The 25,468-nt window shown below is 44.1% G+C and overlaps 2 protein-coding genes across 3 annotated transcripts; one reads left to right on the top strand and one right to left on the bottom strand.

Moving 5' to 3' along the window:
- Window positions 1-404: 404 nt before the first annotated feature.
- Window positions 405-6,371, bottom strand: ERI2 (ERI1 exoribonuclease family member 2). Its single transcript, XM_014267339.3, has 8 exons — window positions 6,232-6,371; window positions 5,998-6,143; window positions 5,130-5,257; window positions 4,833-4,989; window positions 4,188-4,288; window positions 3,239-3,320; window positions 2,652-2,740; window positions 405-2,441 (listed from the first exon to the last, which is right to left on the bottom strand). Exons 1-8 carry the CDS (start codon window positions 6,369-6,371, stop codon window positions 1,107-1,109), a joined length of 2,178 nt encoding a protein of 725 aa, XP_014122814.2. The 3' UTR covers window positions 405-1,106.
- Window positions 1,393-24,522, top strand: REXO5 (RNA exonuclease 5). 2 transcript variants are annotated; one of them, XM_005487336.4, is made up of 19 exons: window positions 6,271-6,553; window positions 8,187-8,308; window positions 9,174-9,300; window positions 10,150-10,234; window positions 10,664-10,813; window positions 10,954-11,042; window positions 11,856-11,971; window positions 12,728-12,866; window positions 13,443-13,537; window positions 14,787-14,889; window positions 15,340-15,476; window positions 15,791-15,899; window positions 16,215-16,325; window positions 16,450-16,587; window positions 17,066-17,158; window positions 17,627-17,846; window positions 18,363-18,556; window positions 19,079-19,188; window positions 20,600-24,522. In XM_005487336.4, exons 1-19 carry the CDS (start codon window positions 6,446-6,448, stop codon window positions 20,664-20,666), a joined length of 2,313 nt encoding a protein of 770 aa, XP_005487393.2. In that variant the 5' UTR covers window positions 6,271-6,445; the 3' UTR covers window positions 20,667-24,522. The 2 variants fall into 2 exon arrangements, with proteins under 2 accessions (XP_074409027.1, XP_005487393.2); XM_074552926.1 differs by lacking the exon at window positions 20,600-24,522 and adding an exon at window positions 1,393-1,477 and having other exon boundaries at window positions 5,925-6,553; window positions 18,363-19,152.
- The last annotated feature ends 946 nt before the right edge of the window (window positions 24,523-25,468 follow it).

The raw sequence follows: 25,468 nt of genomic DNA, 5'->3' as shown, positions 1-25,468 counted from the left end.
CACTTCCACCCTGTCCGAGTCCCGAAGGTGTCACAGCGCAGAGGGACCAGCTAAACCAGACTCTTTGAACAGGTAAATGGAGGCTTGGAGAAATAGCGAACATGTGCTAACCGAACAGCTGTGACCCTCCCGTAGTTCCTAAAGGAAGGTGTCTGTGTGCATCCCTGTCCGTAAGAGCCGCTTCTCCCTGCTGTAACTTTCAAGCTTCTTGCACAATTAAGGCGGTAAGAATTGTTAGAGGTTCTGATCTGTGGAAAAAACTGACCAAGGCAGTTGCTCCAAATCCAATGTAAGAAAACCACCATTGGAAGCAAACTGTGGTAGAAGTGGGGAAAAAAATTAAAGTACTTGCTATTTTTTTGCAGGATTTTTTACAAAAAAAAAAAAAGACATTGCAGATTTACACAGTAAAATAAGGCGAGACATTACACTACATCCTTCTTAGTTTATACGTTGAATACATCCTTACCTGATTCCCATAATTTGTCTGTCCCAGGGGTTGCACTATGAGCTAAAGCAGACACTGATAGAAATGAAATGGGAAACCCAGAGAGGCAAGAGCTCAACAGTAATGTGTTAAATAAAGCATTTAATGAAATATCAGTATCTTATCTTTATTATTACTTAAAGGATAAAAAACTCTGTAAGAGTTTAAAAGAATACTATTGTTTCAAGAATCACTTTTGATGTGCAACATCTTGTAAAGAGATTTTAAAATCTTTCAAAAGTTTCAAAATTTAAAAGTTGTAGGCATTACAAGTATATTTAGAATGAAAAAGGGCAAATAAAATCTGTGTCATTGAAAACTTTAAGGACTGGACTAGTAAAGTATTTAAAATATATGATAAAACAAATTCAAGAATTGTAGCAACAGCTGCTCATAATCTAATTTTAGCACTTATAGTTTTATCTGTTCTTTCACACTTTATTAAGGAGTTTATGATCTGCTGATATTTTTGTGTGTTTGAGCAACTTTCCTTTCTATCTATGTTAACCAATTGTCATCCCATTCTGAGAATGTATACCTGACATCCCTTGACTGTCCTGATTCCATTAAGCATGAAACTTAGAGAGTTTAGGATTCAGACAAAAAACTGTATCCATTTTCAAGTTCTCATAGAGGGTCTAAGACACCAATATTTTTTGTTGGAAGAATTCTCTGAATTACTAGGAACAGTTCCAAGAGAGGTCAAAGCATCTGCATTAAAGGTGAGACCACTAGATTTCTCTTTCAGAAGCGCACATTCCCACTTGAAGTATCCACAACTTTTCTTATTTCCTCCTTGCTTGCCAACAGGACAGCAATAAAATGCTCTGCCATGATTTGGGCCAGCATTTGACACAGAGAGTTTTTTGGCTCTTCGGCCGCAGTTACACAGAGGGGGAGTTGATTTTCCATTTCTCACAGGCTCATTCAGATTGACTGTGGAGTTCAGCACTGCAGGAAATACTCTGGGCAAATTTGAACTTCTCAAAGGTAAGGAGTGATCAAAAGAGGAAGTTTTCTCTTGATATATATGAAAAGACTGCTTTTTTGCTGGTGGGCATGTTTTTGGACTAGTTGGCTTTCTTTTAGGAGCCTCTAAAGGAGTAGAGTAATTTCCAGTTAATGCTGATTGTGCTGGAACAGTATTTCCCTTTGCAGATGGTAACTTGAAAGCTGAAAATTTTGAAGTCTGCCTTTGTACTGTCCCTATATTATAGATTGTAGTATCGGGACTTTTGTAAACAACAGACCTCAGAGGTTCAATGGGTGCCACACTTTCCTCCAAACTCTGATTATCTGAACTTGTCACAGCCAGTTGTTTTGAAATAGTTTCTTCTTCAGACACTGTTAGACTATCTGTACTCGAGTCATCCTCGAGCTGAACAGAGTCTGAATTTTGTTCATATTGAGATTCTGGTATCAAAGCAACATCTTCCCAGTCTGTCAGCAGAGCCAGGCACTCAGAGCTGGTGCTGATGTCCCCAGTGGGGACAGTGACTGAGGGGATGGTGGTGGAGACCAGCACCAGCCCTGACCCCTGTGCTGGGAGGCTGGGCCTGGCTGCTCTCAGAGGCTGCCCAGTGCTCAGTCCCTGCTGGATGCCTGCTGGTGCAGGGCTGGGACAGGGCTGTGCCTGACCCAGGGGAACAGGAAACCTGTCAGGAGATGCTGCTGAAGGGCTTTGGCATCGAGCGTGGAATTCAGTCCTTGAGCTGCTGCTGGGTACAACACAGACATCTGCAGAGGGATCAGTGCTAATGATCTGCTGCTCCCCAGCCTGCAGATTAGAATTTATCTTGTTTCCAGCAATACCCTTGTGTTTGTTCTCAGCCAGAGGTTTCGTTTCACAAGTTCCATCTCTAGATGTTTCAGGTCTGCTCTTACTTCCCAGTGGAGTCTTGTCAGTGACATTTACAGTCAGTATTCTGGAAATTAAATTACTCTTCTGATGTGCCTAGGGAGTCCGTAAACAAAAGCAGATTTTGGAAAGTGAATACCCAGACATTTTGGGAATAAATGCACAAAATTAATAAGCATATCAGCCTAAGGATGTTCTTTCCAAATCACTGTCAGGATGCTGGGTTTATTATTTGAATAGCTCACCTTTTATCTGTATTCCAGGCTACAAAGCAAGTAGACAGGAAGATACAAAGTAGTGACTAACCTTATCCAAAGATTTAGTAACTTTCAGCACACATCCATCACAAATCAGCCTCCAAGCAAGACGAGCAGTGTTCCGGGAATCATCCAACCCTTCAAAAGTATGGTTATATTAATGGCTTCTGTTTAACTGCTACTGGGAATAGTTCTTATTACTGGAAAAATGTAATCTAGGTAAGCCTTACAGGACTTACAGAACTGTGACACTTAGTCATCTAGTTCAAAAAAGGGAATGGAAGTAGAAAATTCCAAGTAATTCTCTGTGCTGAAACATCTGAAGGATTATCCATAGAGCTGAGTATCTATTCACAATTTTAAATTAATAAATTGATCTTGTGAGCATACATTCAATAGCAGTAGAAGAGATTTCAGAAATGAAGTATGAGGTTAGAAATAACAAACTGATCTCAGAGCACTTTGCCTTTCTTGTTTTGATGGTCTGTTGGACAGAACATGACATAACCTGAAACAGTAGTAACTACTCAGAGTAATGACTAGCTGCTTTAGGTTAACTAGAGCTAAATAGTACAATTTAGCTTTATAAGATACATACATTTATATATATATTAAAATAAGGATCATTACGCTTACCAGAATGTTCCCGTCCTTCAAACGCTATCCCCAAGTCCTGCAGAGCTCCATTGAGCCCCTTAGGCTTTCTGTTATAGAAGGCCTAAGGAGAGAAATGCAGGTGCTTAACACAAAGCATTTAAAAACCTTTCCCTAGTGAAGCAAAGCCATTTCAGAAATATCCCCTTACAAATAATAAATCTCACAATGCAAATTAAGCAAGTTGGGTATCTGCATTTTACAGTGAGGATAAGACCATAAGTTACTTACCCTGTTAGAAATCAGAATGGAAAGAAATATGAATCCCTTCTCTCAGTCTTAAGTAAATCCATTCTGTCTGAGTTCTGGAATCATTTGTCTGCACTCTATGGCTTACTTACACTGATGAAAGTCTTAACAGACCAGCATTGAAGAATACAAGTATAAATAATACCTTAAGATGCAATCAAAGGCATGGGCATGAATATATTTGGCATAGGTATGGATTTTTTTGTAAGTGAAAGAAGTGAGTATTACGTCTTGCTCCTAATATGAGTATTTGATTTGATCACTGCAAAGGGGGAATATTCACACTATTTGTCTTTAGAGACCTAATTCTGCTGCCTACCTGTAAGGCACCTCTAAAAAGACTATAATGACAACTTCCTACACAGCAATACAAGGCAGCAATGAGAGCACACAAAACAAAAAAAGATAGGAAGCAAGGACAGCAAAACGTGTCAGGAAAGGAAGAACCGCTCATAAATTCTCATAATTATCATTCTTTTATCAAACAACAATCTTTTCCTAGCATTAAGATTTCTATTCAAATTCACACAGTTCTAGGGCAGTTGGTTATTGAGCAGTAACATCACAAAATAAAACCAGGTTACTCGGGTCACTGGGACACAGAGCATTGCCTTGTAAGCCCAGGTGCAGTCAGCCTTTGAGGTGAGTGTGGGTAGAAGTGTTTGTCTGTCCATCCTCTCACCCTGTAGGTCGCTTTGAGATCAATCCAGGAATTCAGAATGTCGGGTTTGCGCAGCTGCTTCCTCCTGCACTCGTAGTGCAAACACACACCCAGGTCCCAGTCTGTGCAGGGAGAACCACAGTCAACCCACCACTGCAGAACTGGCCTAAAACCCACATAGTGTGGCCTGTGTGTCCCTTTAGGTGGCCTAAAAACCTACATAAAGGGACACAACACCAACACACTGTCAGCACCCTGTGCTGCTGGAGGCACAGGCTGTGACAGGGTTGTCCAAGGGAGACACTGGGGTTGCTGCAATGGGACACCAGAAGAAGCAAACCCCTGTTAGTAATTAACTTCAGACAGAGATCTCAAAGATCTAAAGATCTCTAATTAATTTAGATACACTAAAAATTATCATACAGTTCACTAAAGCAGAAAAATGTAGCAGTGTCAGACCCTGGAGTCAAAGATGCAGCAAACATGTTAGGATTTAATGGATTTCATATTTTCAGTCTTGTCCCGAAATTCCATATTTTTAATACCTAATAATAGGATTTTGGCTGTATAGAAGTGTTCAACATAGAGTTCAAGTGAAAACACAATCTCACTAGTGCCACCTAATGTTACTACTGTGCAGAAAAAGCAAATGAAAATGTTATTTACCTGTCCATGTAACAAAGGCACAAGCTTTTGCTTCTGAAGTAGAATTACTCTGACTATCTGTACTGAACATAATTTTCTTCTCCTTTTGTATCTTTTGAATCCATTTCATAAACTGTGATAAGCAAATGTTGAGAGGCACCCCTTGGTCAACTTGATTCTTCAAGGAACAGAACAAGAAGCATGTATGTGTTAGAACTCACTGAAATTCATTTGAGGTTTATTTCTTTATAGGCTCTTTAAATAAAACAGTAAACAGCAATTATACAATTATAAAACAATGTTAAGTCATAATTATACCTGTGTTATGCCAGTTAGTTCTTTACAGAATTCAGAGAGAATAGGATGCTCCTGGGGCTGCACATACGTGTGGAATTCAGATTCAATGGCTCCTGTTGAGGTGTTTAACAGGACTGCTGGAAATTCAACTGCAACAAACACGGAGAAGAAGAAACAAAACAAACAAAACAGAACCAAAACACAAAGCCAGACAGGTTAATGCTGTTCACAGGAATGAGACCATTTTCATATGGGTCTCTGCAAATTCAACATATTCCATGATGCTATTCCATTACACATATTCATGTATATATATATTATATAATGGAGTAGGTTATATATATATTAATTTATTTTTATATATAATTAAAAAAATAAATTTCTATAATTTTATATATAAAAATGTTTATATATAAAAATTTTATATATATAAAGTTTTTATATATCTAAAATTTTATTATTGGGAATTTTTATATATAAAGTTTTATATTATGAAATTTATAGAGATTTTAATATATATATTTATTTTTATATATATGTATAAACATAGAGTGTATATATATATATATATGTATGATGCCGATAAAGCCAAGGTTGTGGGTTTGATCCCTGTATAGATCACTCGCTTAAGAGCTGGAGTTGAGAATCCCTGTTGGTCTCTTTCAGTTCAGAATATTCAGTGATTTTTATATATATATATATATTTGTGTATATATACAATACATATACATTTATATTATTTATGTAATATATCTATTATATTATTTATATAATATATCTATCTATTATCCCGTTACACTGGGGCTGAAACGCCAGGCGTTAAGAAGAACCCAATACAAGGAGGACACATAAAGACTCCGCAGGTTCAGAGCCAGCTGGGCGCACTCACTGATCTCGGGCCCGCGCCGGTCGCGGTCTCCCCAGCAAGTGGCCTCGAAGTCCAGGACGATCAGGAAGGCAAAGCGCTGCCCTGCGCCCGCCCGCGCCCCGCTCCGCGTCCGCCCGCTGCTCCGCGCCAGCCCCAGCCCCAGCCGCCTGCGGACACCGACCGAGCTCAGGGGCCGCCCGACACCGCCGCGGCCCCTCCGCGCCCGGACACCGCCTCCGCGCCCCAGCCCCACACCTGGCCAGGCGCTTGGTGGCCATGGCGGGCTCCGCCGCCTCAACGCGCTGCCGCCGTTTCAAAGCTCCCGCGGGCCCGCCCCCATCGCGCTCTCGGCGCTCGGCTGCTCCGGCCGCGGCCCCGGCGCCGCCCAGCGCCATCCCAGAGCCCCCCGGAGCGTGTGGCCGTATCCGGCCGTGAGGGGCCGCCTGCTCCCGCCGCTCCCGTGCGGGCCATGGCGAAGGGGCTGTGCCTCAACGGCCGCAAGCGGCTCAGTGAAGGCGCGGAGGGGCCGCGGAAGAGGCGGAAGGCGGATGGCAGCGGCCCGGGCAGGGGCCCTGAGGTGAGAGCCGAGCGCCCGGCGCTGTGCGGGCCCTGTGTCCCGTACGGCCGCTTCTCGGGGGCGCTGGGAGTCCCCAAAGCCGTGTACAGCGGCAGCGTACCGGGAGGGTCGTACACAGCCAGTGCCTGCTGATAACAACACAGAATGCCCTGAGTTGTTCGCAGGGCTCATCGGGTCCGGCTCCTGGCCCTGGAGCTGTGGCCAGTCCAATCCCACCACGTGCCTCAGAGCATTGTCCGAACGCTTCTCGAACCTGGGCACGTTTGGGGCCGTGACCGCTGCCCTGGGGAGCCTGGTAATGGCTTGGATTCCGCTCCAAGAGATGTGGGAAGTAACTCATTTGGAGTGCTCAGCATTACATTTAAGGAATTTTGTTTAAAAAAATAGATACATACTCCAATATAATCTTCTCGTAAACAAAGCAGATCTCGAAAGGAGCATTGTGCGTGCTCGGCACATGCACTGCTGGAGGATGCAGAGCAGCCCCACGGGGACACCTCACCCAGGGCACACTGAGTCACTGCCCGTGGGACAGGAGCTGGCGTCTCCAGCCCGTGAGATCAGCCCTGTTTGTACCCACTTAGAGACAAATTCCTGTGGCTGGCAGTACCCTCTCTTTGGTGAATCAAAACCTCTGCTCTCTGTGTGGGGTTTTTTGCAAAGCTTTAATTAGGCTGTATTGAAAACAACGGTGTCACTGCTTGTCTCAGCTTGGGAGATGAGGCACTAGCAATTACACCAGCGTGTGCTGTTATTGCTAGATGATTCTTAACCACTGGAACCACGAACGTTGTCACCTCTCTTTAACTTCCTTACCCAGTGACAAATGTCCTGAAGAGCACACCAGCTCAGTCCCATGTGGGCAGGCTCTGCCCAAATTACTGAGCACATGGCTTGTTAGTGTGTGGGGGGAAAGAACTTCCAGTGGGTGTTCGTGCTTGTGAGGTTTTACATTCTCTAGTGTTGTGTGGTTTTCCCCCTGTATGCCTTGATGTCTTTTCATCATCCATAATAAGAATTTCTTTAAAATTTTTACAGGAGTTTTTTGGAAGAGGCCATCTGGTCGGTGGAGGTCACCAAAATGCCACATTTACTTGCTAATCAGCCTTTAGAAGAATTTGTGTATTTAGGCTTAAAGAACTGCTGTGCAGGAATGTGTGACACAGTCCCCACCTCATCAGCTCAGTGCTTTCTTTCTGCATATTCCTTGGATTTTACTGAGGCATTTTTCCCTGCAGGGGTCAGCAAACCCTTGTGGCAGAGCAGATCCCACACTGTAGACAGAGAAAGCCTCCCATAGAGCGAGTCCTGTATGTAACACTTGTGCAGATGTTTAAAGCTCTGCAGCAGCAAGTGGGGGAAAGGGTTGAGAGACCAGAATGTTGTGTTTGAGTATCAGTTGTCTCCTTACTGCATACATCTGCTTATGTTAATCTTTGTTAAATAAATCTTCGAAGTTAGAGTACCTGGGTTACTAAAACGTTGAGTAAATGTAATAATGAAGTTGGATCTGAAAGGAAACTGTTGCCCAGGATACTGGTTGTATCCAAGTAGTTTCTTTTTTCTTCTTTCTTCCTTCATGGGCTGGTGTGATTACCTGAAACCTCTCTTACCAGCATTTCCCTTTCCACAGGTGAAGTCCTGTCATTTGTCAGCAGCTCTGCTGGGTGAGGACTCAGAAATCAGCCAGGAGCAGCTGTATGAGCTGCTGAAATACGCAGCTCTGGGGAAATGCCACAACGCAGCACAGCCCAGGTACTGCAGCCAGCCCGCTCTCCTCTTCTGCCCTGGTGTGAGAACATTCCTGCAGGAATATTGGCCATGCTGGGTTGGGAGCACTAACTGTGGAGTTGCCATAATGGCAGCCTGGATTGTGCAGATAAAATTGTTAGACTTGGCCAGGAAGCAGAATTCCTCTTCTGGCAGAAATCCTACCATTCCACAGTTTTGTTTCATGCAGTTTTGAAAAACTGAATGACTGATGTGGAACTGAAGAAGCTCCACACACTGAGAAGCAAAATACTCTATTAAAATTTTAACACAAATATTAATGCATTTCACATTAGATATAATTGAAACAGAGTGTTCTAGAGCATTTTAGAAAACACAAAACATTTTAGTCACTTCTCCTTTTCTCTGGACCAATTCTCAGGACTGGAAGGGAAAGGCTGAGGACAGCTTATAACCTTGAATGGCAAAAATGAAATCAAATGAAACTCAAAGCAGAAAATATCCCTCTTTAGATTTTAATAGTAAATAGAGAATTATTTTGTGAAACTTATTTTGATTCATTAATTCATCAGACTGTATGACTACAGTAGAAGTTGCTGGTATAGTCACATTCTGATGCATATGAATGAAGTATACATGTGTTGAAATGCAGCAGAAATTGCAATAACTCTTCTTTCTCTGTCTCTTGTACTCTGTTGCTTCCAGGAATATGTGGCTGTTGGAGATAAGCTATAAAGCCTCTTCTTATTGAAGTCATTTGGCACTTTGCCATTTACTGACTTAAAAGCTGGGCTGGTTCCAACTTTTTTTTTTTTTAAGAGTGCTTGATAATTATTTTGCTTTGATTTTTATATATATTTTTTTAATTATTGCTCTTTTTTAACTGCAGCTGGTGCCGTATTTATCACCAAAGCCACCTGGCTGGGGTTGTGGTTGTTGTTCTGCACGAAATGAGCCAACTCCATTTCTACAGATTCTATTTACAGTTCAAACACCTCAGGAAAGTGTTCCGCCATGTAAGTCCCAGACTGCATCCTTGTCCCGAAAGCACATCCCAGGGACAGTGGCTGCAGTGGAATTACTGCCTTTTCCAAGGATCTGGCCATCCTTGGCAGCAAGGGAGAGGATCTGTTTGCAGCAGTTGTCAGCTCAGAGCAGAGGACAGGGCTTTGATATTAGGAACAGGATTTCAACACTTACATCTTTGAAGCTTTACCAGATGAAATGTTTATTGATGTTTCAGTCCTCTGACTGTTACATATCCTGCACCTACAGGATGCCAATTATGATAAATTGTGATAAATATCTTGGAATTATTTCAGTAATTTGGAATTTACTGTGAGTGAGGAGACTATAGCATTATGCTAGTCTCACTGGTTGAAAAATATCACTTTTATTATTTGCACTTTATGTCAAGTTTCTCCCATTTCCTAGAAAGATTATTAAAATAATTAATTTTCTGACTTACAAGCAACATTTTTGAACTAAGATAGAAAGAAGGACTTGAATTTAAGCTTCTAGAGAGTTCTTCCTGAACTGCAGCAAATGTAAATCACAACTTAACTGGAAAGACTGGAACTAGCTTTAGCTTCTATCAAAGAAGGTCTTGAGATTTGCCTTCGTGATCATATCAGGCAAGGCAGATCTGTCCTGTAGTACAAAGAATCCTGGGTCCTCCCTCATTGGAACAGGTTTGATTTGTGTTGGGTTTGTCTGCTTGCTAAAACACCAAATGTATTTCCACTGTTTCTTTTTTTTCATCCTCTGAATTTGGCTGGCTTGGGGATCAATGAACCCCTAATTTTCTTCTTATCTCTGCCTGTCTTTCAAAGCCACTAACACATTTTCACATTTTCTTTTTTCAGAGATTCACATTAGCACCTTCTGCTAACTTCCTGGTCAGCCTGTATGGAGAAGGAACAAACCTGAAACCTCAAAACACTCCACAAGGTATTTTGTTTGGGTTTGCATTGTCTCTTTCAAGACAGTGACTCACTTTGAACAGAGATTTATGGCTTTGCATCCTCTGCAATCCCAGTGTGCTGCCATGGTAAATTTGTTTAGAAAGGAAGGCATACAATGGCTTAAACCATGAGACTTCTTACCCTGTCTAGTTCAGTAACTCATGTTGGGCCGATTGTCAAAATGGATGCAAAATGAGAAAGTTTTTAACATATTTAATCCCAATCCCTGCTGCTTTACTACCCATTCCAAGATGTATCTGATCAAAGATATACATTAGGTTTGAGCTAAGACTGTCTTTTTCTCTGACCCTCTCTCTCCAGTCTGTTGTTCCAGGTAGTGATCTGGAATGGTGCAGCCTCTAAGTGTTGATCTGATACAGAAACTGAGCTTGACAGATGCTTGGGTATTTTACAGGCTTGACTTCCACCAGCAGTGAGTGCACTACTAAAAGCTCAGACTTGCAATGTGATCCCATCATTCAGAGATATGGAGAAAAAAAACAAGGCCTTACCAGCTATACTCTGACTTTAGAAGAGCAGAAAAAAAATGACTATCCCATAGAAGGTCAGTTTTTGGGTGAGGGCTGTTTATTGTTTTGTTGTGTTGGGGGTTGTTTTTAGTTTTGACAGTTTAGTGCTATGTTTTGTCATATGAGTTGTAGAAGAAAGATCATCTTCATATTCCCAAGTGTGTTTTCCCTCCAGGTTCCCCTGGATGCAAGGACTACATCTCCACAGAGTGTGATCAGCAGAGGACAGACAGCAGCCCCCTCTTTGGTCTGGATTGTGAAATGGTAAAAATCAGAGTGTGTGTGGCCTTACACAACAGTGTCAGGCACCCAGCTCTTACCAGCTCTTCCCAAGTCAGCCAAGCACTCTGTGTATTTGTTAAACCACTTCTGATATCTTAATATCTGCTGCCAGTCCCTTCCTTGATGGTACCAGTGCTAATGCAACCATGGAGAGGCCCCAGCAGTGGTTCTGGCTGTGAGACAAAAATAATATCCTGAGCAGAGAGCTCAGTTCTGTTGGCTCCCAGAGCAGCAGCTGGATCTGCCAGGCCTGTCGGCAATGCTGGAATAACCCATGAGACTGCTGTGGAATTCCTCCTCAGCTCTCTCCAAGGTTTGGGAAAGGAAAGATACTTCCCTGGCACACATCTTTCCTTTATCATCACAGTTCCTCTGGCAGCTGCTTGGTGAAGAGTTCTCCTTTATAGGCTTGCAGAGATGCCTGTTTGGTGTCAGCATTGAGTAACTATTGATATAACCTGGGCTCTGCCTTTAAATTGTTCAGTGTCTCTGGGGCCGGTGCTGTCAGTGGCATTTGTGCAGTGCAGAGAGCACAGGCTGGTTCTGTGAAATCAGCACTTTTTGGCAGTGTTTTTCTGTGCTGTGCTTGCCTGTGTGTTTGCTGTGCTTACAGAGCACATTTAACAATTAGGATGAAGCACAGTAGAGTTTAAACCCACCAGCTGTGAGGGGCGGATCTCCAAGTCAAGGAACTCCTTCACAGTGCTGCTGCTGCAGCCAGAGCAGATGTGAGTGAAGGTTTTGGAGTGGCAGCATGGTGCTGATCCAACAACTGCCTCTGCTTCCTCCTGCCAGTGCCTGACTGAGAAGGGGAACGAAGTGACGCGCGTGTCGCTGGTGGACGCGCGGGGCCGCTGCCTCCTGAACGAGCTGGTCAAGCCTGAGAGCAGAGTGTTCAACTACCGCACCAGGTCACTGCCAACACCTCCCTTGTCTCTGTCTGTCAGAGCTGCAGCCCCTTCACATTCAGCTGGTACACAGGGCCTTCCAGAACCCCTGGGTTTGCACAGATCCTGCTGCATTTCCCTCAGTGTTAGGAATGCAGTTCTTGCTGTGTGACTAAAGTGACCAACATGATGTGTACAATGTGGGGCTCCCAGGCAGAGCCACTGCCACTCTGCAGAGTCCATGGAAAGTTCTGTTACAAATTTATGATGCCCAGTACAAGTTACTCTTCACTCATGGTTATAAAATAAGATGGAGTCTGTAGCTAAATTTGCTCATGTAAAAAATGCATAGAGCGTGTACACACCTTTAGGGTGGGGCTGAGGATTGTAACAAAAGCAGGCAAAACTCAAGGCTTGTCTTCTTCAAAACTTCACCTGGCTTTATCCAGGAGGTGATGGCCCAGTCCCCTCAGGTTACTTGGAATCATCTCCTTCCACCATGGACTTGCAATATTTCCTTACCTGTGGTGTCTGATGCCAACTGCATTATTCAAGAATACCTGGGAGAAATAAACTTTTGAAACAGATTTGGTAGCACTCTTAGCAGTTTAGTTGCAGAATATCCTCTGATGTTGGAACAGAAAACAGTAAATAGCATTCTGTGATTAGCTACATTGAGTTCATATTTCATATTCATGTCACAGGACCTGCTTGTAATGTTTTCCAGCATACACTGCTGCTAATGTGTTGCTTTTAACTCACCCAACTTTTGTTTTGAAGATTCTCAGGAATCACAAGGAAAATGCTTCTTCCAGTGAAGACAAGACTGTCAGACATCCAAACCAGGCTAAAAAAAATGCTTCCCCATGATGCAGTATTGGTGGGCCATTCTTTAAATTCTGATCTTCAGGCTTTGGAAGTGAGTATGCTTTTAAAACTGTTTTTCCTAACCCTGTGTTACTCATTTAACACCTGAAAACTCTTCTAATTGCTCTTTTTATTAGTGAACACTTGTTAATTATGAATAGCTTTTTATTATGACTAGTCCTATGTTTGTAAGGATTAAAAGTCAAGAACTCTCCTTACAGCTATAGAATTTGCAAGGGGCTGTTCAGAACCCAAAAGAGAGAAGTCTGTCCAGACCCAGATGTTGTTGCAAGTGCAGCTTTACCCCTCTGCTTCAGCCAAATGCTTCTGATAGCTCTGTCATGGGGAGAACTGAAGTCCTTTCTGTGGGTGATTTAACCAATCTAAAATGCTTGGATCATAGTTAATCTTTCTAACCCAATGTAGATCTTCTCACTAGAGTGGGAAGTAGAAAGGAGAGTTGGATTTGTTTCATTATTCCTTTTGCTCTCTTGTGAATGAGGTATCTGTCAGGGAGAAACTGGCAACTGAAATTAAAAGGCAGAGGCACAGAAAATTGTGGAGTTACTGTCCTGTTCTGTATGTGTGCTGTTCTTTAACTAAAGTGGTGATGATTTTTCTCCTCCAGATGATCCACCCCAGCGTTATTGATACTTCACTGCTTTTTGCCAGAAGTGAAGGTCGAAGATTTAAGCTAAAATTTCTAGCCAAAGCTGTTTTAGGGTAAGATTATTACTGTCCTGTCATGGTGGGTCATAGGGTCTTGATTTGCTGCTAATAGTATCAGAATTATTATTTTGTTACTAAGATTCAAAAGAAAGGAGCGGGTTGTGCCAGTAAGACATGGTAAAAAGGAATTTACTGGCAGCATAATAAATGGGCTTGTCTTTGAGCAAGCAGGAATGCTGTGACCCAACCAGATCTGAGTCCCAGCAAAACTCACCTTCCTGCAGGGCTGGAGAGCTGTACTGAATTGTAGAACAGCAGAGGCACTCCTGCTCACGCAGATGAGAGCTGCTTCAGTTGGCAACAAAGAAATATTAACACATGAAAGTCTGATTTACTGACTTCAGTCATATTTCTCAGTGTATCAGCTACCACTGGACAGTGTCTTATTGAGATAATTCTCCCATGCTCACAGTGAATGGTAAAACTCTGCAGTGCCAAACTTCACTGAACTGGAGGCTGCCTTCCTCTCTGTGTGCAAATTGTGACCTGGGCCATTGGTCAAGAAAGAAGTAAAATTTAAAAATAGTCGTGCATCAGAGTAGCAAGTATCAGCTCTGCTTCTGTCAGATTTCCCCTGTGCTTGGCACTGGTGAGGGCACACCTGGGGTGCTGTGTCCAGCTCTGGGCCCTCAGGCTGGGAAGGACATTGGGACAGGGAACACAAACCCTGTGAGGAGCCACTGAGGGGGCTGGGGGTGCCCAGCCTGGAGAAAAGGAGACTCAGGGGTGACCTTATCACTCTGCACAGCTCCTGAGAGGTGTCTGTGCTCAGCTGGGGCTGGGCTCTTTCTCCAGGCAGCACTGACAGAACCATGACAAGTCTTAAGCTGTGCCAAGGAAAATACAGGTTGGATATTAGGAAAAATTTTTACAGAAAGAGTAAAAAAGTACTGGAATGGCTGCCTGGGCAGGTGGTGGAGTCACCATCTCTGGATGTGTTTAAAAAAAGGTTGGATGTGTGGTTTAGTAGAGGTGCTAGGGCTGGGTTGGACTTGATCTTGAAGATCTCTTCCAACCTAGAGATTCTGTAAATTCCATAAACCATTTTGCTCAACATTACAAAAACATTTCTTGCAGTAACTTTTGGGAATATTTCGCAAGAATGCTGCTGCACAGAACTGAAATCCTTTTTGGAGAGGGGAAAGCTCTTTTGCCTGAAAAGGACCCAGTTTAGAAAAGACAGGATGTTGGTCAGTGTGGAAAAACAGATAACCTGCCTGTACACCTAATTTTGATGCCCTAGGAAGGAGATTCAGTGTGAACAGAAGCTTGGGCATGATCCTACAGAAGATGCCAGAGCTGCATTGGAGTTAGCTCAATTCTTCATTGAGCAAGGACCAACAAAGGTAATTATATCTAATTAAGATTTCTGTCCTAAACTACAGAACATAATGTTGTTGTGCTTTTGAAGAAAGAAAAACTCCACTCCTGCCCATCCTCCTGTTGATTTAAAAGAGAAAATGGAAGGACTGAGACATTTCCAGGCTGCAGGAATGCCTGTAATTTTTCTAGATCAAAGAAGAGAGACCTTGTGTGTTGTGGTAGTGATTCAGCTGGTTTTATGAGTCCCTTGTGCTGTTGATTTCTGAGAGAACTTTTCTGGAGATGACTGTTGATGCTGTGAGTGCTGCATGCTCCAAAATGACAACAGAAAATAATAAGGCAAGAAATTAATGTCCATGTTTCTTCACTGCTGGAGTGTGCCTGCATGACTCACAGGGAAAGCACAGGCTTTTTGTCAGCTACAATTAGCTGATGAGATGAAAGCCAGCTAATAATCTTCTTCCTTCCTCAAGGTAGCAGAACTAAACTTGGAGATGCTTCTGACAGCTGAAAAACTGGCTGAGGTCTCAAAGAACAAAGCTGTGCAGCAGCCACAGGGATGTGGGCTCCAGGAACAGCTGAATGAGCCTCCACCATTATCCAAACCATGGTAATCAGATTCTCAAATATATATCCTTTTCCTTCAGTTGAATCCTCAGTAAAATCAAACAAGTGCCTAGCATTTTTCAGAAGCAATCAGGATCTTCAGACAGACACAAATAATTGCAGCACAGTGCTGAAAAACTTTAGGCAGTTTCATCTCAAATTTCACAGAGTATTTTCTAGGCTTCTTTTGATGTTGTGGACAAGAATATTCTTTCAAATTTCTTAACTGCATTGTAATTCTCTGACAAGCATTTCTTGAAAGTTTTTATTCCAAATATTGGAAAGTATTGTGATTCACAGTGTACTTCTCTCTGCTAGTTTTTTAGATTGTCTGCAGGTGACTGGCCAAACACCCCTCCTTTTGGGCAGACAGGGATCAGACTCTTCTGGCCTGTGTCAGAGTAACCTGAGCACTTCAAACAAACAGGTGAATGGACTTAGAGTGGGTTGGTCTAAGCATCAAAATAGTTCAAAGTTGTTCTTGTTCTGGGAGTGGGCAGATGAGTCCTATTTTAAAAGCTGACTGGCAGTGCTGGTAGCAATAGTGTTAATTCCAGGTTAGCTAAATCCATTTGAGCAGTTCGGAAATGAGCTTTGATCCTCTGCATCCTCTCATGACTCACCAAGGAAGAATTTCTGCCTGAGGACTTTCTTAGACAATAATGAAAATTAAAGTTGGGAGTTAAATTCAATAGCCTTGGTTTTGATCCTCTTTGAGCCTTGTTTGCTCTTGTCCCTCCAGATCCTTCAGAAAGCCTTGGAAGATGTTCCCCTGTCCAAATTCAGTATCATTCAGTTCACTTTGGGTCCAGGGTACCTTGCATCTCACCTTCATGCTGGACTTCATGAAAAGGTATTATTTTTTGTTTCAGAATAGTCTTTGTGCTGAGCTTGTAGAGAGATGTGATTTATCAGGAGGCACTGAGTAGTTAGTTCCTTTGCTTTGTGAGTGCCTTCTCTAATCTGTGTTCCAACAGGTGAGCAGCAAGCTGACTGACATGCTGACAATTTACGCAGGTCCTTTTGAAGAAAACTTCTGCATCAAGTCTGTGAAGAAAGAATTTGGGAGGTGTGGACCAATCCAGTCCCTTACAGTGGTAACTGAAACATTCCAGGTGAGGAGCACTCAAAGGCTGCAGACAGGCCTGGAAGGTCTGAGTAAACTCTTGGAAAGATACAGATTAGAACCAGAGAAATACCAGTTGTTCTGTGTGGAGGGTATTTTGTGGTAGTTTAGTCATCAACTACAAACATTCAGGGCAGCTAAAAAGCTGCTCCACACAATGACAAGAGCAGTGCACCTCATGTGCTGCTCAGAGGACTTGCAGTGCTGGGGAAGCTGAGGTGATTTTTGTCCTTATAAAGAGAACTGATATGTTAAGGCCTTTAAGAAGCAAAGGAGAGAAAAAAAGAGTAGTATTAATTGAAGAGTTAACTGAAAGGGGTTTTAAACAGCTAGAGTATGTGGAGTGTTACATATTTTACCCTCAAACTTTTTTATATCATTCTAGTTTATTGAGACCTGACTTTTTAAGAGGGAGGGCTAATGTGTCTCACTGCTAAACCTGAATTATCTTACTCTGCTATTTCCAGCCCTATGTCTGTATCCAATATGAAGTGCTGGAAGCTGCCCAGCTTGCTGTGGAGTGCCTGAATGGAGCTGAGGTAGCAGGATCCTGCATTAAGGTAAAGGCAAACAGCAAAAGTTGTGCTCAGCCCAGGCACAGCCTCCAGTGCATCTGAAACATCACAGCAGTGTGTCTGGGCAAGTGCTTGTGCTGTTACAGTCCCTGCTCAATTCAGGGCCCCTGGCAGAAAGGAAGTGCCTGGATCCCTCTTGTTTTTCCTTTCTGCCTGTCAGCAGAAGGGAGTGAGAAAGAGTTCTGACCTCCAGCTGCAGCTTGAAAAGGCAGATCCAAGTAACAGGGCTATAACAGAGCATGGCATTTTACTTTTATAGTTTTTCTGCATTACAAATAGGATCTCCCTTTATCATGACTAATTAAGTTGGCCTTCATTAGTCATATTTATTTCAAGTGATGAAAAAGAACCTGTCTGCTTTTGGCAATGGGAGAAAAATACTTCAAAATAGAAGCTCAGAACACAGAGCAGTGTGGGCTGACATGCTTTTTATTCCTGCTGCATCCACCCCAGGTCCAGAGACCAGTCACTGCAGCAATGCTGGACTGCAATGTTCTGATTAAGGAATTAGAACTGGATGTAGAAAATCAAGGTGTGATTTATGTGGCTGGTCTAAAGAAGTCACTAACAGAGACAGAGTTGCAAGAAGAATTCGGCCAGTTGAAGCACCTGGAAGCATTGTTCCTGCCAAAGGATCTTCAGAGTGGAAAGCACAGGAGCTGCTGCTTTCTCAGTAAGTAGCTTCACACACAGCCTGCATATTTCCTTCAAATAATATTCAGCAGCCCTTGGGACTTTGCACAGACACAGCAAGAGCTACTGAAACCCAGCTAGGCTCAAGGGATGGTATTTAAAATATTTAAAATGCTCCAGTGGAAGCACATATCGTTTGGAGGAGCACTTTACAGCTAAATATTTAAGAGGAAAAACCACCTGTTTAAAAAAACCCCAAACATTTACTTAGAAAATTCCAGGGTAACTAATGGGGCTCCAGTACTCCCATGTGAGGGGTGGCTGCTGTGCAGCTTCACACAGCCCAGGAATCTCCTCTGCAAGGTGAGAACAGCTCAGTGGGTGCTGCTGCAGCCAGCTGGCATTTCTAGTCTGATGTGTATCTGTAGCAAGATGAGGATGTGCCTGCTGCAGTGATTTGTTTCTCATCTCCCTCGTGCTCCACACCTTTAGCCCTGCCTTGCAGCTGCCAACGAGGGCAGCAACCAAAGCATGTTCCCTTCTCTTTGCATTTCAGAATTCCAGAAAACCCAGAGTGCTCTGAGTGCCCTTGAAGCCATAAATGGATGGACCATGAAGGGTAGTGAGTTAAGAAGTAGGAAAGCCCTTGCTCCTGGTCACCTCTGGAAATGGATTTGGCAAATGAATCACAGCAATGAGAATCAAGGAAAACACATCTTCTATGAGCAAATGGAGCAGCTGTCTGACTCTGTGAGTGTGAGGCTCTGCTGGTGTTTGTTGCAGTTAGTGAGGAGGGACTGCCCTGGGAACGTGCAGAGGTAACTTTGAGCTGACTGAGGTGCAGAGCTCCTCGTGACAGAAGGGTGTCCTTGTGCTGGAGCAAAGGAGCTGCCAAGGATCAGTTCCCACAGAGCAGCTTGAGAGAGATAACGTGATGTTGGCAGGGCACTGCATAACAGTGAAACCAGCCTAGTGCACAGGGCAGGGGGTGCTGCTGCCCAGGAACTGAAACCTGGCACTGGAGAGCTCACAGGGCACAGGGGGCACAGGGAGGGGTGAGTGCCTGTGGGCTGCACAGGAAACCAGAGCTCTGGCTGAGAGCTCTGGAGGGGCAGCTCCCATTTGAGCAGGGCCTGTGCTTCTCCTGCAGCTGCACTGCCAAGTGCCAGGCAGGAGCAGCATCACTGCTGCCCTCCCTGTGCCAGCCCCACACACTCTGAAGGATAACTGCTGATGAATGGGGGACTTCAATGCTTCTGTTTGCTTATGCAGGAGCAGAATCTAAGGAAAAAGGTGAAGAAGTTAGACCAGAATATCAAAAAGCTTTATAGGAGCCTGCAGAATAACAGCCTGTGTGTTGTTCTCTTTCCTGGAGTGAACAGGTAATTTGCTACCTATTTTGCAAAAAAAAACAAGGAAAATACAGAGCTGAATATTTTTATCTTAATCTATTAAAAATTAAAGCCCTGCACAAGGAAGAGAAAGCCGAAGAGAAAGGCTGAAGAAGCTGTTGTGCTTAATCTGACTTTCATGTTTGGCCAATAAAACCTCAGCCCTAAGTTCTGCCCACAAAGCAGGCCTGAGTCACAGCTGATGGTTCTGAGGGTCCAGAGTTGATTAATTGTACAGATCTTATCAGCTCCCCCACCTCCCCCAGAGGATGGTTCCTCCCCATTGACAGTGAGAGAAGTTCTGTGTGGCCATGAGAGAATCAAGCAGAGTTTCCACAGCAGACAGGAGTTTTTGGGGTGTTTGGTTTCTAAAACCACCAAATTACTGCAGCCAAGGCCTCACCTGCCAGTTGTTGTGTTGTGGTTCCCCACACTGTGCTGCAGCCACAGCTGATCAAAGAGGTGCTTCATGCCCTTGTCCTCATGTGATGGACAAAAATGAGAAAACCCAAATTTGTTCAGAGTCCTTCAGCTTTTGTAGGAAGGAGCAAGTTGTGAATTTGAGTTGGGCTGCAGCACTGCAGGTATCAGGGATCCTTCCCTGGAGTGGGCTTCCTGCATTTCAGCCCCTGGGCCTGAGCTGCCAGTGTCTCACTGTTTAATTATCAACCAGAAAGGTTCAATCTTTCCTAAGCAAAGCCCTGGTTGCTGAGGCCATGCTCACTTCAGCAGCCTTCTGTGCTCTCACTGTCACTGGTCAGCCTAATAAAGGTCACATTACCTTTCTGCTGCCTTCTTTGGGCTAAAACTGCATCTGGTTGTGCATTTCTGAGCAATCATTTGCCTCTCTACACCCTGTATCACCTCAGGTACCCTGCACACTCACCTGTCACCCCACAGGAAGGTTTGAGGCAGGGAGGGCTGCGAGTTCAGTCCACACCAGGTGTCCTTTGCAGAGTCACTGGGCTCAGCACGTCCCAATTTACTTTTCAAGGGCCATTTCCAACTATTCTTGCTTAGCACAATCTTCCATCACCAAGGGGTAGGAATCCCACCAGCAGAACAGGTGGATTCAGGAATCTGCCTGCACAGGGAGGCTGTGGGAGCCCACAGGGCTTGGCTCTCACTCTCAGGCTGCTGAGTGGGTTGGATGGGAGCTCCAGCTCAGGCTGGGAAGAGATTTCTTGCCAAGTGTGAGGTTCCTATATTACTGTTTCCCTGAGGACCAACAGTTCAGAGGAGGCTTGATTAAAAAGGATGACAAATGATTGTGGGGTGGAAAAAGAATTAATTTTTCAATGCGCTGACCTGGGGGGTTGCAGCCCTCACTGCCAGCCCAGCAGAGCTGTGTGCATGAAGGCTGCACTGAGCAGAACTAACACAGCTCTTGTTTGTGTTGCAGCACACAGGGATCACAACCCGGCCTTGGTCTGATGGGAATAAAAGATGAAGGGAGGAGTGCTTGTTAAACTGCCAAGTTTTTAAGCAAAGTCTTTTGTTAAGATATTTTTAATTACTTTAAATATTGATGTCTTTGTAAAGATCTCTTACCATAAGAACAATAGGCTTTCACTCTGTATCTTCTAAAATGTCTAAAAATAAAAGCCATTCAAAGAGTCTTAAAGCACAAACCCTTTTCCATTAACCCTTCCTGCTGTGGGAAGGTCGGGCCAGGCAGGTGCTGGGCAGGACTGGCCTGTGGGTGTCACTCCCTGCTGCTGCCAAGGTGCCAGCTGGGGATCTCCCCTGCAGCATCCAGGCCATGAGCAGGCAGGGCAGGGCAGAGGCTGCAGCTGCTGCTCAGCAGTTAACAGCCAGCCCAGGAGCTGCCTGCATTGCTGGAACTGTGCAGTGCCAGCTCCTGGAGTCGCTGCCTCCTTTCTGGGAAAGTGCTGTACTCAGTCCATGGAGAGGAGGAACCAGTGATTCATCCTTCCTGGACAGTCTCCACTTTCTCCTCCCGCCCTGACCACCCCCACCCTCCCCTCACAAGAATTTCCTTGTGGCTGTGGGAGGGGCAAGGGATGTTTAAGGAAAGCACATGGCTGTGTGCACTTTGCACAGCATTGCTCTCCACAGGGAGCTGGAAGCAGGATCAGGGGATTTGCAGCCTCTCCTATGCAGCCACTGCCACTTGAAATAGAGGCTGCTTGAGCATCTCTTGTTAACATACAGAATTTCCAAGCACAAAGATGCTTAGGAGAGTTTTAGGCACTCAGGGAAACAAACCCTGAAAAATTAAAAGGAAATGTTTGTTAAAAGGTTTCACCATGAGATGAGGGATTTTTTCATGTGAATTGGAATAGGCCAAGATAAAGCTGAAATAGTTACCATTCCAGAAATTATCAAATAAGCTGATGGAATATTTACACCCTCCTAGTTCCCAACCCCAAATTCACTAGGCTGGGCTGGGCTCTCTCCTTATCTTGGGATTTGGAAGTTGGGAGTTGCTGAATGGAGGAGGAGGCACAAATACAGGAAAGCAGGAGAAAGCCCAGGAGCAGCAGTGAGCAGGCAGGAGATGCTCATGTCAGTGTCATTAATAACTAAATTTAAACCCACCTGAAAATTATATCTATTATTCAGCACAATGAATGCAGCCAATTTTTTCTCACACCAAGGTACTTTGGCCACATCAGGTGAGCCTGGCATTCCTTTGGCTGCAGCTACTGCAAGCTGGCATAAACAATAACATCAGTGCTGCTACAGAGTGTGAAGGGGAGCCAGTGCCAGCAGAGACTGGGCGGGGGGGCAGCTCAGGCAAACTGACCCCAGCACTCATCCCTCTATGGATTCACTCCTGTTCAAGCTGTTCACATCCAGCACCTCCTTGCTGCAGACACTTGCACTGCAAAGTTGAATAAAAACCAGCCAGTTTTCCTTCCACACACTTAAAAATTTTGTGGTCACCTCTCTGCCAGGACTTATGAGCATCCAGGATCCTGCTGGAGAAACGGACATGACAAATAAAACCAGCAAGAGTCCTACTCACAGGCATGAAAAAATAAGTAATTTGTCCCTTTTTAATTGAAAAATGTAAAAAGGACTTCAGCTTTAAATAAGACATTTTGTACAAAGCTTGAGCACAAAAAAGTGAACACCAATGTGTCTTTATGTAAACACCACAAATGTTACTGGTTTGTTCAGTAACGCACAGAACAGCGTGCGAGTTCCCTCCCGGTGGGTGAGATTTCTGTAGCTGTTCCCCTCCCCTCTGACCTTTCTGGAATACAGGAAACCCAGAAGCTTTGGAACATTTACAGGCTACAGTAGTCAGGATACATTGTGACTAAAGGATTTTTTTTGTTGTTTTTTTTTTCTTTAAGGGGTTGGTCATTTAAATATACAGAAGTACAATAATCTCACAGGTAAATGAATGGCAGCTTGGATTAGAAAAAGCACCAAAATATTTAATATACATCTGGCACAAATTTCACAAGAAGTCAGTAATGGACAAACCAATGCTTTGCTTGTAAGAAAAGAAAAACCTCAGACTGTACTTAATGCTCTTCCAAAAGGGACACAACAAAAACATTGCACTCAGGATTGCTATCAAGTAAAGACAACCTTCTTATCATACCCTATTTGCATTGTGCCTTAGATTGCACATTCCATAAGATGCTGTTTCCATTCTGTTCCAGACACCGACGGTGAGAAAATTTGATGTAAGAAAGGTAACTGTAAAACTACAAACCAATTCAGTACACTGGGATTCAGCAGATGCATTGCCCTGGAATTCTCCCAATTTTCCTCTAGATCAGGTTTCAAATTTGGCTGCATCCCCTTGAAATAAAGATCCTACATGAAACAGAATTTACTCCAGCTGTTTTCAAGCATTACATTTACACAGCACTTCTGATACTGCTGTCCCAAAGAGGAACCACGGGGCTGCTGTGACATGCAACACATTCAATATTTCCCAGAGAGAAAACTGGCTCGTACAGGGTGATCTCGTGGCTAAGTCTGAAAAGGCAAAACTCCCCCGGGCACAAAGAGCAGCAGATGTGACCCTGCCCACCCTGGCTGGATTGCTGAGCAGCCCAGAGGCCCAGCAGGAGCTGTGCTCACACAGCACACAAAGCCCCTGGTACTTCCCCAGTCACACTGAGTTACCTCACTGGGAGCAAACACTACCAACACACATTCCTTCCACAGAGAGGGACTTGAGGCTCAACTGGGGCCTCAAGATGCACAAGAAAGAACAAGGCTGCACCAAGCAGTGCTCCCAGGCTGACCCTTCTCCACAGAGCCCGTCAAGGCCTTGTGGTTGCTTCATGCCCTCAAGACCAGGCAGTGCAAACCCCAGCAGTGCTGGCTCAGGACAGAGCCCTGCCAGTGCCATCCATGGCTCCTGGAACTTGAGTTACTCAACAACTTACAGCACGAGGCCCTCCAACCCTCCTGCCAGCCCATCTCCTTTTAAAAGACTATTTCAAACTTACACAAGTGTATTTTCAAACAGCTTTGTTTAGCATGACTAAAGAAGTCACAACTTCCAAATAGGGAGCACTGATCTGTGAAGTCCTTTAACTGTAACACTCTTGGGAGCAGCAGCCAGCCTGCAGCTCCACTGATCCTCTGTGCAGGTTTGCCAGCTCTGGTCACACAATCTCCACTCTCACAGGCCCAGAGAAGAGCAAGAGTCAGCAGCTGTAACTGCATCAAATGGCAACATTCAAGTAAACACACTGCTTCAACAGTAGGCAACCTTTAGTCCAGATATAATTTACAGGGCATAAAAAGAAACACTTTACAGCACAAACACTGGAGATGGACTTTTTTCCTGTGTGTGAAATGACACATTATCCAAAAAGGGCTTATCTGAAGAGTGCAATTATGCAAAGATAGAAACTTATTAAAAATCAAACAAAAAACAGTATTACCTAGAGAACCTGTTGGATTTTCAGAGACTGAGGATTGCAATAGTAGCAAGGAACTGCTGCAATGTCAGTGATTTAAGGCAAGCTGTTAGGACAAGAACACACATGCTCTTTTTACCTGTTGTCTCACATGTCCCCCTGTTCTCTTGAAACAGATTCCCCTCCTGATAGTGCAAGAGGTCACACCCCAAAGCAGCACTGGAGGGATCCTGCAGCAGCAGCTGCCCCAGCATTGCAGGATGTGGGATTTGCTGTGGCAGGAGCTGTGCTGCAGTTTGCTCTGGGGGAAGACAGGAAGGGCACAGATGTGTTGCATGCAGAAGAACACCCCCAATGCATCAATGAACACAGCTGAGCACCAAAGCCACTCTGGCATCTCCAGTTCTCTTGAGAACACTCCAGCTTCACTCAAGCACAAGGGTTTCATCCTGAGCAGGATTCTGACCTCAGGGACAAAAAGGATGCGTGTGGCCTTTGCACTTTTGCAGCTCCCATCTTTGCTGGGTGGTTACAAGTCCAGTCCAACATGGAACAAAACACAGTATTTTTGATTAAAAGAAAAATACACTCATGGCACTGCATCAGGTGGGTTCCTAAAGCTTTTCAAGGGCAAATGAAAAGGCTGATGGCTCCCTCTTGGGGAGCAGCTGCTCCATCTTCAATTCACTGTCAGTGCAGGCAGCCTGACCAGGGAAGAGGACGTGTGGTGACAGAAGCCCTGAGCCACAGGCACGGAGCTCTGCTCAGCTGCTCTATTGCACTCCAAAAGTAGCACCCGGGAGGACCAACTCTGGTTTGCAGCTTGACCCGGCCCCCTTCCAAAGGGTCCTTTGCATACAGGTTAAACACAGGACACCAAAAACTATGGCAAAGAGATAATACTTAACTTGGGTCAATGAAAAAAAATAGATTACTCATCCAGGCATAAAATCCCGGGACAAAAGGATGGTAGCCTTAAACTATTCAAGTCTAAGAACAAGAGGTAGAGATACCTACGTACTTCATGGTGAAGGAGTTACAGCCTTCTTTCTGTCTTACAATCTCATGGATTTCACTTCAGTTCACACTATAAAACCAAAGGTTCAATCTTCAATAGACCAGAGAGAAAATGTTAACACTGGTGGGTTTGTTTGCACACAACAAAATTTAAGCAGACACTTTGCTTTAATACTTATTTGAAAAAAATATGTTTTTCTCCATATTGAAGCACTGCCCTGAAGAATTTTGAGTTTCAGGTTAAGCATCTTCCTTTTTAATATGAAAGGCTAAATTCACATGCACATACTTTGAGCAGAGTGGGCTCAAGGGAAGAACTGGGTGCCCAATTTACTGAGGACCTTCTAGAAAAGCATCACACTGCAGAATGCAAGGCTGCAAGAGCCAGAAACTCA

The sequence above is a fragment of the Zonotrichia albicollis genome, chromosome 16 (assembly GCF_047830755.1).
Source record: "Zonotrichia albicollis isolate bZonAlb1 chromosome 16, bZonAlb1.hap1, whole genome shotgun sequence".
NCBI classification, from domain to species: Eukaryota; Metazoa; Chordata; class Aves; order Passeriformes; family Passerellidae; genus Zonotrichia; species Zonotrichia albicollis.
The sequence above is the reverse complement of the archived record's forward strand: the minus strand, read 5'-3'. Positions and strand labels throughout refer to the sequence as shown.

Coding starts and splice junctions, on each gene's coding strand:
- ERI2 (XM_014267339.3), bottom strand. CDS start 6,371: ATGGCGCTGGGCGGCGCCGGGGCCGCGGCCGGAGCAGCCGAGCGCCGA. Junction 4,990..5,129: donor AACTAACTGGCATAACACAG/GTATAATTATGA, acceptor TGTTCCTTGAAG/AATCAAGTTGACCAAGGGGT. Junction 2,442..2,651: donor TTACTAAATCTTTGGATAAG/GTTAGTCACTAC, acceptor CGGACTCCCTAG/GCACATCAGAAGAGTAATTT.
- REXO5 (XM_005487336.4), top strand. CDS start 6,446: ATGGCGAAGGGGCTGTGCCTCAACGGCCGCAAGCGGCTCAGTGAAGGC. Junction 10,235..10,663: donor ACCTCAAAACACTCCACAAG/GTATTTTGTTTG, acceptor GGTATTTTACAG/GCTTGACTTCCACCAGCAGT. Junction 17,159..17,626: donor TAGCAGGATCCTGCATTAAG/GTAAAGGCAAAC, acceptor CATCCACCCCAG/GTCCAGAGACCAGTCACTGC.